Source organism: Puma concolor, chromosome B1 (genome assembly GCF_028749965.1).
Source record: "Puma concolor isolate L17-30 chromosome B1, mPumCon1.1.hap2, whole genome shotgun sequence".
Taxonomy (NCBI): domain Eukaryota; kingdom Metazoa; phylum Chordata; class Mammalia; order Carnivora; family Felidae; genus Puma; species Puma concolor.
This window is the reverse complement of record NC_141670.1, coordinates 148,659,840-148,678,300: the sequence shown is the minus strand read 5'-3', so window position 1 is coordinate 148,678,300 and position 18,461 is coordinate 148,659,840. Positions and strand designations below refer to the sequence as shown.

General features: G+C 36.4%; 1 protein-coding gene across 2 annotated transcripts in view; it reads right to left on the bottom strand.

The window, feature by feature from the left end:
- Window positions 1–18,461, bottom strand: part of ADAMTS3 (ADAM metallopeptidase with thrombospondin type 1 motif 3) — a 266,497-nt gene that overhangs the window by 13,389 nt on the left and 234,647 nt on the right. For both annotated transcript variants that reach the window (XM_086704875.1, XM_086704876.1), the window contains exons 14-19: window positions 17,868–18,001; window positions 15,942–16,065; window positions 11,587–11,667; window positions 9,475–9,638; window positions 3,726–3,891; window positions 1,030–1,162 (exon numbers count right to left, since the gene is read on the bottom strand). In XM_086704875.1, coding sequence (XP_086561001.1) covers window positions 1,030–1,162; window positions 3,726–3,891; window positions 9,475–9,638; window positions 11,587–11,667; window positions 15,942–16,065; window positions 17,868–18,001 — 802 coding nt within the window. The remainder of the gene's footprint in view (window positions 1–1,029; window positions 1,163–3,725; window positions 3,892–9,474; window positions 9,639–11,586; window positions 11,668–15,941; window positions 16,066–17,867; window positions 18,002–18,461) is intronic.

The window sequence follows — 18,461 nt, the reverse complement described above, 5'->3', positions numbered from 1 at the left end:
GGAAGAGGTAAAAAGAAACATCAGGACGAGCAGAAGTCCAGGAGGGCAGAACTGGAACTTTCTGAGTGAGATCTCTAAGAAGTTACAAGTGACAGGATACTTGAGTGTTTAGTATTTATAGGAGATGGATACTCATGGAAGACAGTTTAGGGATGAATTAGTGAAAATTAGTAGAAAACAAAATATAAAAAATCAAGACATTCAATAATTCTAGAACAAAGTTTCAATAGGAAAAAAAGGAGCATGCTAGTAAGTGACTCCACTATTAGAAGAGACAGAAGTCGTTAAAATAATATAAACGCTGAATATTATTATCAGTAAAAGATGGGTTATAACAATATTAGAAATATGGAGGGAGATAAGTCTGGGCTGTGGGTGTCTATTTGGGGAAGGATTATGAAAGAATGCAAAATCCTTCACTTCCCACGTTGGAAATTCCATATACATAATGTCCAAAACCTGCCCCACCCCAAAAAGTCAAGTGGACACAAAAACATTTTACTTAGAGAGTTGGAAACAAGTAGTTACCAAATACCAAGAGAAGCTAGAAAGTGGTTGTTTTTAAGGAGCAGGACTATGGTAAAGGGCAGGGAGCCACAGCTTTATATAATTCCTATAAAATGATTTGACTATTTAAATCTGCTATGTACATTAGCTTTGACTAAAAATAAAATTAAGGGGTGCCTGGGTAGCTCAGCTGGTTGAGCATCTGACTCTTGATTTTGGCTCAAGTCATGATCCCAGGGTTGTGGTATGGAGCCCATGTCAGACTCTGCACTGAGCATGGAGCCTGCTTGAGATATTCTCTCTCTCTCCCTCTCTCTGTCTCTCTCTCTTTCTCTCGCTCTATCTCTTCCCTCCCCTCTGCTCCTCTACCTTACTTGTGTGTGCTCTGTCTAAAATAAATAAATAAATAAATAAATAAATAAATAAATAAATAAATAAACAAACAAACAAACAAACAGACTAAAGATATTTACATTTCTATCATTTTGTCTTTAGTGTATGATAATTAACATGACTACTTACAGTGGATGTGTGCACTCTTGAATATTGCACATTCTTCTGATAGGTTTTGGCTTTTTGTTGGCCTCACAGAAACTGCGGTGAACCATTTTATTATCACTCTTCCGACGGCATCCGTATTTAGTGTACTGGAAACCTGGGAAAGGAAATACATTTCTCTGGATTTAATCACTTCTTCATTCTGTGATATATCTGATCGATCATTCATTCATTCACTGAATATTTACTGAGTACATACAGCAGGCCAGGCACTGTTGTAGATGCTGAAGATCCAGAAGTAAATTAAATAAACAAATCCTTAACTTTTCAGAGCCTACGTTTAATAAATATTATAAATTATTAAATAGCACCTGTACATGTGTTAATGAACTAGACCCTGAATACACACCATCTACTGTGAGGGGCAGATTTGAGAACCATGGTGATAATACCCAGTGACACAAGCTTTCAGAGAGTTATGTAAGTAATTTACTGTAGAGGGCACCAAAGGAACACAGAGGAGAAGTTCTCAAACTCAGCTGGAGGAGAGGCAGGGAGCGCTTACAAAACCAGCATTTCTTGAACAGAATCTTGAAGTTCAAATAATATTGGGTAAAGGGAATGAAGCAGAACAATACTCCAAGCAAAGGAAATGACACATAAAAAACTGAAGATCTGTTTGAATGCCCAAGTTTCAAGTGTGAAAGGGGTAGGAAATAGGAAAGACTTCAATCTTAAAAGCCTTGAGTGACAGACTAGTGTTTGGACTTTATCTTGATGGTCATAGGGAGTTTTTGAAGGTCTCTCCAATCACCAACACTGACATCTCTAAGTAAGTAAATAAATAAATATAAATATTTTTAAAAGATCGTTTAAAAAATTTCAAACCTACAAAAATGCTGTAAGGAAAGCACAATGAATATTTGTATCCCTTATATCTCAATAATCTTGTGTTACATGTCACTGTATTTGAGGTGAATACAAACATATTTTTACATCTGTGATATATTAATTATACTATGCAATGTATGTAATATATATGTAAAATTTTGTGGAACCATTTGAGAGTAAGTCGCTGGAATTCTGATCCTTCGCTTCTAAATACTTCAGCATACTGCTCATAACCAGCACATCTCTTATATAATTCTTAAAATCAGAATACTTAACATAGATATAATGCTATTATCTAATATACAGACTATATTCAAAATTTTCCAGTTTTCCTTATAATGATCTTTACAGCAATGTTTTTTCCAATTAAGGGTTATGCACTGCATTTAGTTGTCATGGAATTAAGCAGGAATCGTTTCTGAGCATCTTTTTATCTTGAATATTTTTGAGACGTATAGGCTATTTGTTTTGTAAAATGTCCCACAATTTGGGTTTCATATAGTTGCCTCCTAATGATTAGATTCAGGTTATTTACTTTTGGCAAGAATACTACATAAACTATGCTATGCCTTCAGAAGAACACATTAGGATGTTAAAGGAGTTAAATCAGGGAAATAATAAACTTCCACTCATTCATTCATTCATTCATTCATTCATTCAATTACCCTGGAAATAAAGGAAGAGCAGAAGATCAAATTAGACTATTTAAAAGACTTTTGCAATAATCTTCCCTTTCAAAATCATGCAGGAAACCTGGTGAGGAATAAATAGATGTGGTAGATATTAAAAAGGTGCTTCTGACAAATCTTGTAACCAAGTAGATGTTGAGGGTGAGGCAGAAGGGAAGATTCAAATTAAATGAGCATCTTATAATGGATTAAGTATCATTTTAAATAATTAATTGAAAACATTTTATGCCCTGTCTACCTCAAAAAAAAAAAAAAAAAAAAAAAAACCTCTTCAGACACACATCCTTGAATTAAAATGATAAAATAAATGGTTGATGTATGCATTCCCTACTCTGAATAATATTTTTTGTTCTCAATTACTCAACATCATCGTTGTGAAAGCCCCTTGCCTTCTCCTGCCTGTTAGGGAAAATTTCTTCTAGGCCAGCTCAGTTCTGGAGCATTTATTGTTCAGAACTAGAGTAAGGGACGAAGTGAGAAACTAAAAAAACTCTGAGAACAGCTGAACAGATTAACTTGGGAAAGGGCAGAGAGGCGGCACAATGTAGTGAGAGCATGTAGCCAGAAGAAGCCAGACCACCTGGGTTTGTATCTTCTGATCTGGGCACATTACTTATTTTCCCCGGGGGCTTCACTTTCCCCGATCAGTACAATGAATCATAGTGCTGACCTCACAGAATCATTCTGAGTATCCATGCACTAATACACTGAACATTTAAAACAGCACCTGCTACCTGGTACAACTAATAGCTCCTTTATTATTAACACTGATAGAAAAGAAATGCACAGATATGGAAAGTAAAATGGAGAAGAAGAAAGGCTGGAACCACAGGACACAGCATTTGGGAGAGCTGGGGAAGAGTAAAGCCATTAGAGGCCCCATTTCATGAATATGAGACAAAAAGAACCGGAAGGAAAAGAGCAAGAAGATTTTAAGAAGGTTTCCAGTTGTCATGAATGGACTCCTATCCTTTGTAGATTCAGAGATTTCAGTAAAAATGTTTTGTACTTATGTTTTGTTGGTATGTTTGCTATTTCTCAGATCGCAGCCTCAATGAGAGGCAATCTTTAAGGAAGAAAGCACAATAACTGGTGTTCTATGAATGACATTTGAATGTGATAAATGTGTTCAATTGTTACCTCCGCCACAGGGTTTGGAACACTGAGACCAGCTCTTCAAAGCCCACTCAAAAGTATCTAATTCTTCCTGGATGACATTGTTGCTGCTGATTGTAGGTGCAGAATCTTCATGAATGACGTATTTATATGTCAGGCTGGAGTGGGTGTCGTTCTCCTGAGGTATGATCTAATATACACATGGAACAGATAGGTAAGTCACCTGAAGAGGTTTTACATTTTGAATAAAAATTACAAATATTTTAGAATAGTGCTCTTATTAAAACTGGAAGACTTTCAAGCAGTTTCTAAAAATACAATGTTTCTATCACCTAAAGTGCAAGTATGCCTTGTTTAAGAAAAAAAATGCAAATATAAAAGACTTGGACCATAAAAAGTATAAAAAATATACTTAGGTATAAGATTTACATAATAAAAACGTAACTTCACAATATGATTCACCATAGATTTCTTTAATATATACATTAAGTTATAGATCTCCTTTTGCATTTGAAAATTATTCTTTAAAGTAACTCTTTTGTCATGATGGTAAATATAATGTTCCCTCCAGAAAATGTAACCATTATAGAAAAATCTAAAGAAAATAAAAATTATCCATGATTCTACCAAACCAGAGAAAACCAAAGTAACTTCTGTTATTTTGCAATATGCCCTCAAGATATTTGCATATTGCGCGCGCGCGCGCGCGTGTGTGTGTGTGTGTGTGTACCCATGCATGCTTTTCTGGCTTTGCTTATTTCACTTAATGCATCAAGATAGTAAATGTTCTTTGAAAACATACCTTTAAATGTCAGCAAAGTGTTTAATTCTAAAGGTAGTGTGCATTATTTAACCATTCACTTGTTAATATATACTTGTATTGATTAGAATTTGTCCCCATCTTTGTGGTGAGTTCTGATTTTCCTAGTGAGCTGAAGGGTATAAGCATTTTGTTGTTGTTGTTCTTATAATAGACTGGGGAATGGCCCTTCAAAATAGTTAGAACAATTATTACTTTCATGATGAGAGTATATGAATGTACCCATTCAGATGACATAGTATATAATTGTCATCTTTGTTCATTGATAGGCAAAAGATTGCTATTTTAATTGTTATTTATTTGATAAATACTAATGTTTAACTTTCTTGGTTTATTAGTCACTTGTGTTTTGTCTGCTATACGCTACATGTTCATGTCTTCTTTTTTATTGGTATACATATCTTTTTCTAAATAATTCACGCAATAAGGAATTAATCCTTTTGTAATAAGCATTGCAAATATATTCTGTTTTTTCAGTTTGTTCTTTAATTTTGTTTGGGGCAATGTAACTCTTTTTAAAAAAATAAGTTTTTATTGACTTGCACATACTAGCTTTTATACGATTACATCAGTTATACAAAGAGAAAAACATGCAATTCACTAGTATTTTAAACTAAACTTTTAGAAATAGCTTTTGCTTGAGAAATTGGGTAATACTAAATCCAACTAGAATGAAGGATTTGGTTATCTGGCTTCTGTTTTATTTTTCTCCCTTAGTCTTTATTTTTAAAACAACATTACAAACCAAGCATTGACCCTTACACTGTAGCCAGATGCCTACTGCCTTCAGCCCCAGACAGCTCGCTGCCATGCTCCAGGGTTCCCAACCTGGGGTCCAGCCCTCTAGAGAGGAAAAGAAAGGCTGAGGTGATAGAGACTGCCATACCCCACTGTCCTAACTACCGATCTCATATCTGATATGCGATCTGTAGCTCACATCTTACATCTCTAGCTCACATTGTTCCCTGCCGTCACCCAGATATCAGTGGACAAAGCCTTGAGGTAGGTTATCCTGGCAGTTAACAGCAGTTAACCATGAGGCCTGTGCCACTGGAAAAGAATGCAGTGTAATTATATGAATGGAATAGAGCTTCTGATCTCCAATCATTCGAATTTAATAAAATTTTGATTAGTTATATTTTTGCTATGAAATTATATAACGTATGGAGCAGAAAGACAGAAATAAACCCCCATAAATTTGAACAATTAATTTTTGACACAGATGAAAAGAAAACTTAATGGAAAAAAGAGGATTTTTTTCAACAAATGGTACTGGAACAAGTCATTGTGGTGGCTTTAAAAATGTGTCCACAAATCCTTTGATCCTTTTTCTCTCAATGAGTGAAGTTTAATTCTTGTCCCTTTCAGTGTGGGCTGGATTCAGTGACTTGCTTCCAGCAAACAGACAACAGGAGAAGTGATGGGATGTCACTTCCAAGATTAGGTTAAAAAAGACTCTTCTGTCTTGGCTGTACTCTGTCACTTGGATCACTTATTCTAGTAGAAGCCAGCTGTCATGTGCTAAGGACACTTAAGGAGGCTATGAAGAGGCTCACGTAGTGAAGAACTCAGGCCCACCAGCCACCACATGGAAACGCTTAGAGGAAATCTTCTGAGGCCTTCCAATAGCCCTGTGACAGAGCTAGGAAGCAGATGTCCCCAGTGGAGCCTTGGGGTGACTAGCCACAGCTAACAGCAACCTCATGAGATACCCTGAGCCACAACTAGCCATTTCAGCAGCCATTTTCAGCCAAATACATGGCCCACAGAAACTACGAGAGAATCAGTGTTGCTTTGTGCTTAGCTACTAAGTTTGGGGTAATTTGTTATGCAGCAATAGGTAGTGTAGACTGCCATATGCAAAAATAAGAACCTAACACATCACACAAAGTTTATATAAGAATCAACTCAAAATATAAAATATAAAACTATAAAACTTCTACCAAAAAAAAGAAGAAAATACTTTAACATTGGATTAGGCAGGAAAAAAATGTATATAGAATACCAAAATCTTGATCTATAAAAGAAAAAATGGATAAATTAGACTTCAGGAAAGTTAAAATATTTTGCTCTCAAAGACACTATTAGGAGAACAAAAATAAACTATACATTACGAGAAAATATTTGATAAATCATATATTTTATAAAGATTTATAATATAAATCATATATTTTATATCAAGTATATGTAACAAACTCTTAAAACTCAACAAATAAAAAAAAAAAAAACCAAAACCTACTTCAACAATGGGCAAAGGATTCGGACAGACACTTCACCAAAGAGAAATAATTTTCAAAGAGTATAAAAACACCTTGGAATTGAGTAGAATGCTTTGGCTTTAAGTTAGTATAATATTTTCTATAGAGAATTCAATAAATATTTGCATACAGAATCCAACAGTATTTTTCAAATCAAGTAGATGTCTTCTGTTTTCATTCACGAGAGAGTAATGAGTTGTCTTGCTGATATTAAAAGCAATAAAACTGGGCAGGATATAGGAAGGAACTTTTTGGGGGGCACTGTATAACACAGCAAAGGATAGTGATTCCAACAAGAAGAGAAACATGCCAGGTCCCAGCTTCCTGACGGGGCCAGGTTCTGGACGCTGGCGCAGGGAACAGGAGGCTAAGCCAAAATAGCAATCTCACTGAGATGAGGAGATGGAGGGTGGTGTTTGGAAATTGCAGGCAGGACACTAAAGAAGGGGCTACACAGAGGGGTGGCTCAGAAGCTGCATTAATCCTAGACTGAAGGCTGGTCTGTGCATGCCCCAGCCAAGACACCATGCCGACTACTACTGAGAGGCTGCTGTGGGGCTGGGACTAAGACAGGCAGGGCTAACGACATAGGAGTTCTTTTATAGCTAGATGAAGAGACCTCACTAACACTTCAGGTAATCAGTTAAGGTATCAAACAGGCCATGCCATTAAAATAAGGACAAAATTGAAACAGATCAGCCCTAACAAAGCATAAACCAGGCTCCAAAAATCAGGAGAAAATGACAGCCTGAACAAAACCCAACAGCTTGTAAAGAAGGTAACATAGGGCCTCCTGGGTGGCTCAGTCAGTTAGGCATCCAACTCTTGATCTCCGCTCAGGTCGTGATCTCACAGATAGTGAGTTAGAGCCCTGCATTGGACTCTGGGCTGACAGCATGGAGCTTGCTTGGAATTCTCTCTCCATCTCTATCTTCCCCTACCCCACTTGTGCTCTCTCTCCCTTTCTCCCTCTCTCTCTCTGTCTCTCTCTAAATAAATAACTAAACTTTAAAAAAAAAGGAGGCAACATAAACCAAACACCCTACAACTTACCATCTATAATGTCCTGTGTGCACTTAAAAATTTCTCATAAGTAGGAAAATGTGACACATACTCAAGAGAAAAAAGCAGCCCATAGAAGCAGACAACATGAAGACATGGGACTCAAAGAAAACATTAGACATAATGGGTGAACTATATGGAAATCTCAGCATAGGAATGGAAATGATTTTTTTTGGGGGAAAAAAAAAAAGGACCAAGTGGAAATTCTAGAAAAGAACACCAACTGACATGAAAAATTTACTGATGCGCTCAACAACAGATTGAAGACCACATAAGACACAGTGAACTTGAACACAGCTCAATAGCAATTATCAAATCTGAAGAACAGAGAAAAAAAAATGAGTACAGAAGGATGAACAAGGTCCAGGAACTTATGGAACAATCGTGTAAATGAGGCCTAGGAGAAGAGGAGTGAGAGATGGGGGAAAAACACACTTGTGGAATCAACCCAAATTTGGTAAAAACAAACAAACAAACAAACAAACAAACAAACCCCCAAAAAACCATCAAACTTAGATCACCAAGATGCCTGGTGAAACCCAAGCCAGATACAGACAAAGAACATCACAAACTAAGCATATCACAGTCAAACAGCTAAACCAACAAAATGAAACAAAACAAAAGATACGGAGAAAATCTTTAAAAGGTAGCCAGAGAAAATGGATACTTCACATACAGAGCAGCAATATGAATGAGGCTGACTTCTCATCATAGATGATGGATTGTAGAAGACAAGTGTCACGTAAATGAGCCAAAGATGGCTCCTGCGTGTTGGCCCCTACTTTTGTTTCTTCGGAACAGGCTCAGACCTTTTAGCTCAGAAGCCTGCTAGCACCAAACTCAAATTTTAACACACACAGTTCTTTTAAATATAGCCCAAACAAGCACATTTGTATCCATTTTAGGCCCTGTTACTTAGCATACCCCTATGAAACCGCACTCAACATTTGCTAACTATAAATAAGACTATGGCTACAAGGACCCCAAGCTGCTGCTGCTCTGTGGAGGACTCAGTACAGAGACTCCCCATTATGCTGCTGAGTGACATCGCCTAACCAGAAACACCCCCTCTCCAATCCCTTCTCTTCCAGGAGTTCCTTTGTGCATCTCTGCTGGATGGTGGCCCTGCACTCAAACCTGCTCAATGGTCAATAAGGCTTGTGCATGCTGCTTCCACCCTGTGGTCACGCCTACTTTCTTAGTGACCCCTCCAATTCCTTGAACTCCCTCTAACAGGGTAAAAATATCCCTTCTCTCTCTCTGCCCCTCCCCCGCTCATTCTTTCCTTCTCTCTCTCTCTCTGTCTTAAAAAGAAAAATAAATAAAAAATTAAAAAAAAAAGAAATGGTAAATATGTGGGTAAATATAAAAATCTCTCTTCTCTTTTGTCTTTGCCACATAACTGATTACTAAAAATCAGCAATCATACTACATTATTGGGTTAAAATGTACATATAATAAAATATATGACCAAGTTGCACAGAGTAGGGACAGGCAGATAAATGGAATAATATAAAAACAAGCAACTAAATATACAATGTTTAGGGTAAAAGTGTTTTCAGACCAAGTAATTATAAAACTAAAATGGACATAAATTAAACCCACTACATCATGAGTCTGTAATACCACATACCAAAACAATAACAGGATCGTGTAAAGGTCCATCTGTGTGAAGAGTTTCAATGTCATCTTCAATGTTATAATCCCATTCCACACCAAGATCAATGAAGGTCCGTGACTTGGCTTCCTCCCCTTTGCCATTCAGAATGTAGTGGCCTGTAGCCTGGTTCTTAATAGCTAAAGGAAGAAAAATGAGTAACCAGCATACATTTTATTTTATCATATTGTAGTTTTGGTGATCCATAGCAAATCTATCCCCTTTTAAGCACCAAAGCAATCAAAATGAGTGTTAGTTCCGGTATGATTCCCATTCCAGTCATTAGGCATTCAAAATCCTCAAAAAGCACTCCCTCGCTAATCAAAAACAATGGCAAAACGGTTAAATGGGAGATAGAAATGGGCAAATATTCCTAGTTGAAAACACTGTCAAAAAGGTTAATGGTTTCTAACTCACTCTTCCTATATATTTCCTTAGAAAGCTGGGAATATTTTGAGAATTATGGATATTTCTATAATAATGAACATAAATCATTTATGTTAGGACAGCATATAATAGAACACCTTCTTTACTGTGCATCTCTTTCAAGTTTGTAAAAATATTTATAAATATCCAACATAGTTGAACTAATTTTTAGGTAAATAAACAATTAGTTCTTATGTTTGTGAAATGCCAAGGCCACATCTCTACTTGTATGGCTAGAAAAAGCTGTTTATTGATGATAGAATTCTTAATGCATTACAGGCATACTATATATTATTTAAAAATGCTTTCTCTAATGGATAAAAAATAGCAAATGGGATTCTAAAGTTTGGAGGTATTTATCAGCACATAAAATAAAAGCTCATGTTACTACCATCTATTGAAAATGTGTAGAAAACATGAGCAATCTTAGTTAAATACATTTATTCCGCTTGAGCTTTCTAAAACAAGTCTGATGTTTCCAAGGAGAACAATCTGAATTCTAGGAGAAAAAATAAACAATTTGAATTATTGGAGAAAGAACTATGGTTGACTGCTAGACTATTAAGGAATCTAGCAGTGAATATAATTTAACGTTTATTTATTTTTGAGACAGAGAGAGACAGAGTATGAACAGGGGAGGGGCAGAGAGAGAGGGAGACACAGAATCTGAAACAGGCTCCAGGCTCTGAGCTGTCAGCACAGAGCCCGACGCGGGGCTCGAACTCACGGACCGTGAGATCATGAGCTGAGCCGAAGTCGGACGCCTAACCGACCGAGCCACCCAGGCGCCCCAAATATAATTTAAATACTAAAAAAATTCTATGGCACACCATAAAACAAATCATTTTTTTTTAAGCCACCCATTTGAAAAAAGAAAAAGCAATTTGAGAGGCAAATTTTCATGGGATTGACAGATGCAACCTGAGTTCAGAGAGCTTCCTAGTGCTTTAATAGATCAGGGAACAAGTGGAAGTTAGGTTTACATTGGTACATAGACCTTTGAAGATAATGCCATTTTTACACGATCCTCTCATAAAGGAGGAAAAGAATCTTCTTGTGGAAATTATAAACAGCCATGCAAATGGATCTCCATGTGCCAGTCAGAAACCGGACATATAACTGGTATTAGGAAAATTTGCACTAGACTAGTAAAATTCACATGTGGTTGCTTTTCGGTAAAAGAACTTAAAATGCAATAAAAGTAAGGAGAGGCATATAGTATGGCATCAACCAAAATATCAGAACAAATTTGTCAACCTATATATGGCAAATTTTTCTGATATTCTTCCTTAATTTAATGCATTTTATTAACATACTTATTTTTCTCCTCCCCTTATACAGAGAAAAAGTGCATAAAAACCTTGTTAAATAACTTTTTTTCCCCACATAAACAATGGACCAACGCAGGTCTCACCAAAAATTAGAGCTCTGTTTTTGCATATTTCTTGTTTTAAAGAAAGAATAGTGGGGAGAAATGACCAACAAAAACCATATAGTAATGCATTTGTATGTAATTCTAACTCTTGCATATCTATGTATACATACACATATACGTATATATACACACGCATCTGCACACATATATATCTCTATATATATATGACTTCTTTGACATTTCTCTAAGGTCATGCTAAAGCAAAGCCAGCAGACAGGAACACTTACCAAGAATATGAGGAGAAGCCTCGTCTTCTTGGATTAACACATGTCTAGCACCAGGGGGTATATCAAACATCTTAAGGTACCCTTTGCATGTGTAGTAAATATCGGAGAAAGCAAAGAAGAAAACAAAAGCAACAACCATGGTTAGCCGAGCATGAAATTCTCACTGCTCCTGCACGCAGAAGAGGGCATCCATAAACTGACAGAAGCAGTTTCAGAAATTAACTTCAAAGCATTGGTAGTTTTTGTGACAACGGGCACGAGATTAGAGAAAAACTTTTTTTTTTTTTTTGTAATGGTGGGGAGAAATTAATCTTGCTCCCAATCTATTAGTGATTTATCTGGTATTGGACTATGAATTGTGTCAACAACAACTCCGGTAAATACTACAATTTCCTGTATACTTCTATGTGATTTTAGAGTTTGTTGTTATTGCAGTTAAGTTTGTTTGTTTGTTTGTTTATATCTGAGTATAGTTGACATACAATGTTACATTAGTTTCAGGTGTACAACACAGCGATTTATCAAGTTTATATATTACACAATTTTAGTTTTAATTTTCTAAATCACCCTGTTGAAGAGGGGCCAATTTTTGGTGAACTTGGTGGGTAAACTTCTTGAGATATTTTATCTATGTATTATTTTATTTTTTTAATTTTTTTAATTAAAAAAATTTTTTAACGTTTATTTATTTTTGAGACAGAGAGAGACAGAGCATGAACGGGGGAGGGGCAGAGAGAGAGGGAGACACAGAATCGGAAGCAGGCTCCAGGCTCTGAGCCATCAGCCCAGAGCCCGACGCGGGGCTCGAACTCATGGACCGCGAGATCGTGACCTGAGCTGAAGTCGGACGCTTAACCAACTGAGCCACCCAGGCGCCCCTAGTCTATGTATTATTTTAAAAGCCTAAGGGCAAGTATAGATAGCTAAACTTCTAATATGAAGTATCTTCATATTTAAAGCCTACTTTATTCTAAAGAAATTACAGAAGAAAGGGGTATCTGGGTGGCTCAGTCGGTTGAGCATCCATCTTGGTTTCAGCTCAGGTCATGATCCCAGGATCTTGGGATTGAATCCCACGTCAGACTCTGCACTGACAGCACAAACATGCTTAGAATTCTCTCTCTCTCCCTCTGCCCCTTTCCCCAACTCATATACTCTCTCTCTCTAAAATAATTATAAAAACCTACTCACCTAATCAATGAGTAGCTTTCATTTTTCTTGTAATCAGTCATTAATTTTAAAGCCTTAAGTTTTATCATGGGACAGTTTTAAAATACATTTTTTAGATGTGACCAAACCATTTGGTTGGAAAATGTCTGTAAGTTATGTCATACATTGCCTTTACATGGACCTTAAACTCAATTTTCTACTCCAGAAATCATGAAATCAATAGGCTGAATGGATTGCCTTGAGTTATAAAATCATACATCAATCCTATTATTGTCAATGTCATATAAAACAAATCTTAGTATTATCACATGTCCTAAAAATTATCTTAAGATGACTTAGAATTAAGATCTTAACTATAAATCAACAATAGGACAAATAGAAATCAAGATGTTGCATCTCATTTGCATCAAACAAATGAATATATGGAGATTATGCAACTAACACCTTATATTATGAAACATCCAATTTATATACTGCAGGATGAGTGACAGAAATTCAGGTATAAATTGTGTATTTATACAATCACATATCATCAGGAAGAAATACGCTTGTCATTTCTATATGGGCAATAAATATCTACCTATGGATAGCTTTCCCCAACTTTTTCACAATATTGGTTACTGTCTTAACTCAATGGCATAGTCATTTTGGGGTTATGGTTTTCAGTACCTGAGCCTGGGTACATTCCAGTCTGTGAACTGTGCTGGGTTTGTCTGAGTATGCAATGGCCAGAAGTAACGTGCTTAAGATGCTAAGGACAGCAAAACAGCTTGATGCCATTTATGGATGCCCATCTTTCTGCAGTTTGCTACAACTTACCCAGCACATTTTTAGCTTCCCTTGTTTCAGCAAGAGAAATATTACGAGCTCCTTTGGGTAAAGTGAAGGCGCCTCTTGTCTTCCCTTAAATAGAATGTTTTTAATTAGTAAAGGTTTCACGTTGACTCAACGTCTTGCTGTTTCACTGACCGTACTAGAAGCTATATAGTAATTTTATGTGTTGAAGTCAAATGCATTTATAATAGTTAGCTAATGCCAATAAACAGTTAGTAGTCAATGAAAGTAAGACTACATGTGAATAAGAAATGATAAAGGTGATTTGAAGTTGAATACTTGCAGATTTCATTTTCCAGCAACTTGAATTCTGTATGGCACCTCTTGCTTAAATGTTTCCCTGTTGGAAAACGTTAATTAGTCTACTGAGTGACTATGACAACATTAGTGCAAAGAAATGGATGTTAGTTTATCTTTGAACAGTTTGAATCAGTATGACTGATGAAATCTTTTCTTCACCTCTTCTGACCTTGGTTCAGAAGGCGGTAGGTTTAGCGTAATTTTTGAGGTATCTAAAAAAACATATCACTGCCTCCTACTACACATAATACAGAATGGATGATTAATGGCAAAAATTTTTTCTTTACATTAGTTTACTCTGGAAATAAAAGAATATGAGTGATTTTACACCAAAAAGAATAATGTAACTGCAATAGAGAAAGCAAAATTACTTCACAATAAGATGAAGAAAATTACATATTATTCCACCAAAACCACAATAAATGCTATAGTTTTAATTGTTTCCCTTGTTAAAATAATGTAATCAGCCAGATATGGCAATATTTATTTTTTAACCATTTAACCATTAAATTGACATACCACACAGGAATATCAAAAACATCAGTAATGATGTTACTGATGTCACTTTAGAATACAGTTCACCTAACTCTGCCCGCCCAAAATATATCAAAGATCATAACTGATATGTGTGCACTTGCCTTATGCTGCATAGTTGAGGTATAATGAGACTACAAAGAACTAAGAGAATTATTCCATTTGGATGAAGACTACCTTTCTAATACTTTCTTCTAAAAGGGAAAATGACTGCCATGACAGTGTGCTCAGAGTAAACCAAATTTCTTATCTTTATTTTTGCTTTGTTTTATTTTGTTTTTATCATTGTTAGAGACTCTACCAACTATAGAGGGATGATGTAAGAGAAGCTTCTCAAGGAAGCACTACATCAAATTTATCTTTAAATGCTGAATTCTCAGAAACATTTTCCCATAAATGCTTACTGAATAACTGAATAATATTTATTAGCAACTAAAAAGTTGGTCAGTAATAAATGTTTGTATCCAGATCTTTTATGAAAATTCCAATGAATAATTATAAAACCACTCATAATTTTGCATATTATTTGTGCTTTTTTTTTGCATCTACTGAAATTTTACTATATGCCTAAGCCCAGATCACTGACTCTGTAATAAACATTAAAGTTTATTTATTTTTGAGAGAGAGATTGGGAGGGGCAGAGAGAGAGAGAGAGGGAGACACAGAATCTGAAGCAGGCTCCAGGTTTTGAGCTGTCAGCACAGAGCCCGAAACTCAAAAACTGCAAGATCATGACCTAAGCCAAAGTCAGATGCTTAACTGACTGAGCCACCCAGGCACCCTTGTAATATAAAACATTTAGAATTATGTGAAATCTAGATTCCTAGATTTATAAATGGGATAAATTTTTTCACCTTTAAAATAAAAGCAGCAAAACTAATGAATATTTTTAAAGTTGTATTTAGAATTGTGTGTGTTTTTTTAACTTCCGATCAACAATTTATGTGAAAAAAATTTCAAAATAAGCATCAATTCTAGGGGTGCCTGGGTGGCTCAGTCAGTTGAGTGTCCGACTCATGATTTCAGCTCAAGTCATGATCGCAGGTTCATGGGGTAGAGCCTTGTATTGGGCCCCACATTGGGCTCCAAGCTGAGAGTGGAGCCTGCTTAAGATTTTCTCTCTCTCCCTCTCTGTCTACCTCTGCCCCTCTCCCCCACTTATGCTCTCTCTCTCAAAAAAAAAAAATCAATTCTAACAATTAGGTCTTATAAAAAACCTAAAACAAAACAAAACACATATTTTAGCTACCTACTATATTTGATATTGATTTTATTTCTTCGTTATCTAAACTTAGTAGCCCATTTTTCATCATGGATGCTACGGAGTATGAATTTAATCCCAAGTGTTTGTTTTTCTTTTCTTTTTTTTTTAGTTCCTTGAAACTTAATCTGAATAAAACTAAACCAGCGGTGAATGTTTTGTTATATTTATAGGGAAATGCTACATTCCTTAAAGAAATCTCAAAAAGTACAAATCCTCGAGAAGGATAGTAAATTCATGAGAGACCTCATCTTACCAAGTTTCCTGGGGGTTCTGGTAAAGGTCCCCTTTACGGTTCGACAATGAGAATTATCTCCTCCACAGACACCACACTTATCCTCAACCTTGTTAGAACCGATTTCTTTATCACAGCCCACTTTCTGGAAAGAGAAGATGTTAAGCATGGGTAGTTTTAATGTGCCAGCTAAAGGTGAGAATCCTAGACAATGATGAAGCATTTGTTTCACTGGGACTCCACAGTGAGGCAGTCTGCACCAAGCCTTCACTCCAGCTCTCATTTCTAATGCCTCAATCTTTCCAAGAACTACTATGAAGTCAAATGACTTGTACTCTAGGTAAATTCTACTCTAGGATCAATTCCCCCAGTCTAATGAAATATTTACCCCATTATACATAGTCATGACCATCAAACATTTACAAAGCACAGATATGGTAGCTGATACTGAACAGACCAAAAGTAAAGATGGCGTTTATTCCCCTTGTTGCTTTCTTATTTGGAAAGATGAATAGCAAAACAATGAGCTGTGCATTAGCATAAGCTTTACAAGCTGTTTAGGGATGTGAAACAAAACTTTATGAAGTGCTGGAGATTTTTATAGGACCCTCTGGAAGGCATTTCAAGAATGCAGAGGGATTAAAATAGAGTCATGGAAGTTGCTCATGGAAAGTGGGTTCAAAGAGCAATACTTAAGCCATATTTAAACCAATGAGGGGTGCCTGGATGGCTCAGCTGGTTGAGTGTCCGACTTCGGCTCAGCTCATGACCTCATGACTTGTGAGTTCGAGCCCTGCGTCGGGCTCTGTGCTGACAGCTCAGAGCCTGGAGCCTGCTTCGGATTCTGTATCCCTCTCGCTCTGCCCCTCCCTTGCTCATGCTCTGTCTCTCTCTCTCTCTCAAGAAATAAAAACAGAAAAACAAAAACAAAAAACAAAAACAAAAAACAACAACAAAAAAAAACCAATGGAAGGTTAGTGCTATAGGATAGGGGAAGAAGAGCGAATGATTTGCAAAGCACAGGCTATGAAAGGCCTCGAATATCAGGCAGAGTTTACTTTTTCACATGAATTGAACAGGGAGCCACTGAAGGTTCTGAACCGGAGCAGGATCCTTCAGTGCAGGATTATGTTATATGATATGTCACTGCGCTCATAAATTTGGAAGGAAAATGGGCAGAGAAAATGATGACCACACGTTTGATGTACCAGATAATGTGGGAAGTGAGAGATGGATAAAACTCAGATTCTACTTTTGGGGGAAATTTTATTTCAAATGTAAAGCATCTGCATACTTGAGATTCATAAATATATCAGCATAACTGAAGTGAAAAAGAGACAGACAGGAGTAACATGTTAAGAAGGATGATTTCATATCAATTCAACTTGTGAACATGAACAAAAAAAGTCAAGTGCATTTTTTTTAAGAGTCCAAATAGGGCAAAAACCATTTTTACATCTTCACCACTTTTGTTCTGATGTGGAATTCAGTGTTTAAACTTAGAATCAATTAGAAAGGGAGAGAAAGAATTTCCATTATTTTTTAAATAAAAGATAAAATACACTTAGCATTGTATTTTTGAAAAAGGCTCTGTATCATAAAAGTAGATGCCTACCAGTGAAATACTCAAAGCAAAGGCATCGTTCATTCCCAAATTGCTGTATTCCCAACCTAGATACATCAGAATAACTTAGAAAAGGCATCTGGCTAGAAATTAGGAAAAATACATTTAAATCTTGATGCTGCCAATGGCCAAATTTTGGTTTGAAAAGTGAAATTTCTCCCACATTTAGTTTAGGCCTCCTCAACTAGTCCTAGAGTCTCATTTTAATGTGATTTTACAGATAAGAAAGTGTTAAAACCTTTTGAAAGCATGCAGATGAAGGACCATAAAAGTAGAATTTCACGAAAACATATGAAGCTTCCGGGGAAGCAACTGTAACTCACCACACACTCTCCTCGAACACATATGCTGTATGGGTCTTTGTAAGAACAGTGTGTTCCATCGTGAACCAGCTGCTTCATGTACACGACATCTCCAGTCTCTCTGGATTGACAGTAAAGGTGGCATCTTTTCTTGGCTACGTAAGATGGAAGATTAAATCAGCTCTTTATATAAAACGACATATTTGAACACTACAGTTACTTTATTTTTAAAATATGAAGTTCCAACATGGTTTCCTGAAAACAAAATATTGTATACATAAATAAAGAGTAGCAGAAAAGGATGCATATTTGGCATACAACGAATCTAAACTGTGAAACTCGTTTATTTTATTCACTTTGAGAGAGGGAGAGAGTGTGCACGTGCATGAGAGGGGGAGGTGCAAAGAGAGAGGGAGAGAGGGAATCCCAGGCAGGCTCTGCACTGTCAGCTCAGAGCCGAATGCAGGGATTGATCTCACAAACTGTGAGATCGTGACCTGAGCTGAAATCAAGAGTCTGATGCTCAACTGACTGAAGCACCCAGGTGCCCCTAAACTGTGAAACTTTTGAGAGTGAACAGTGGTTGAAATAATAGTTACATAGCAACAAGTGGGA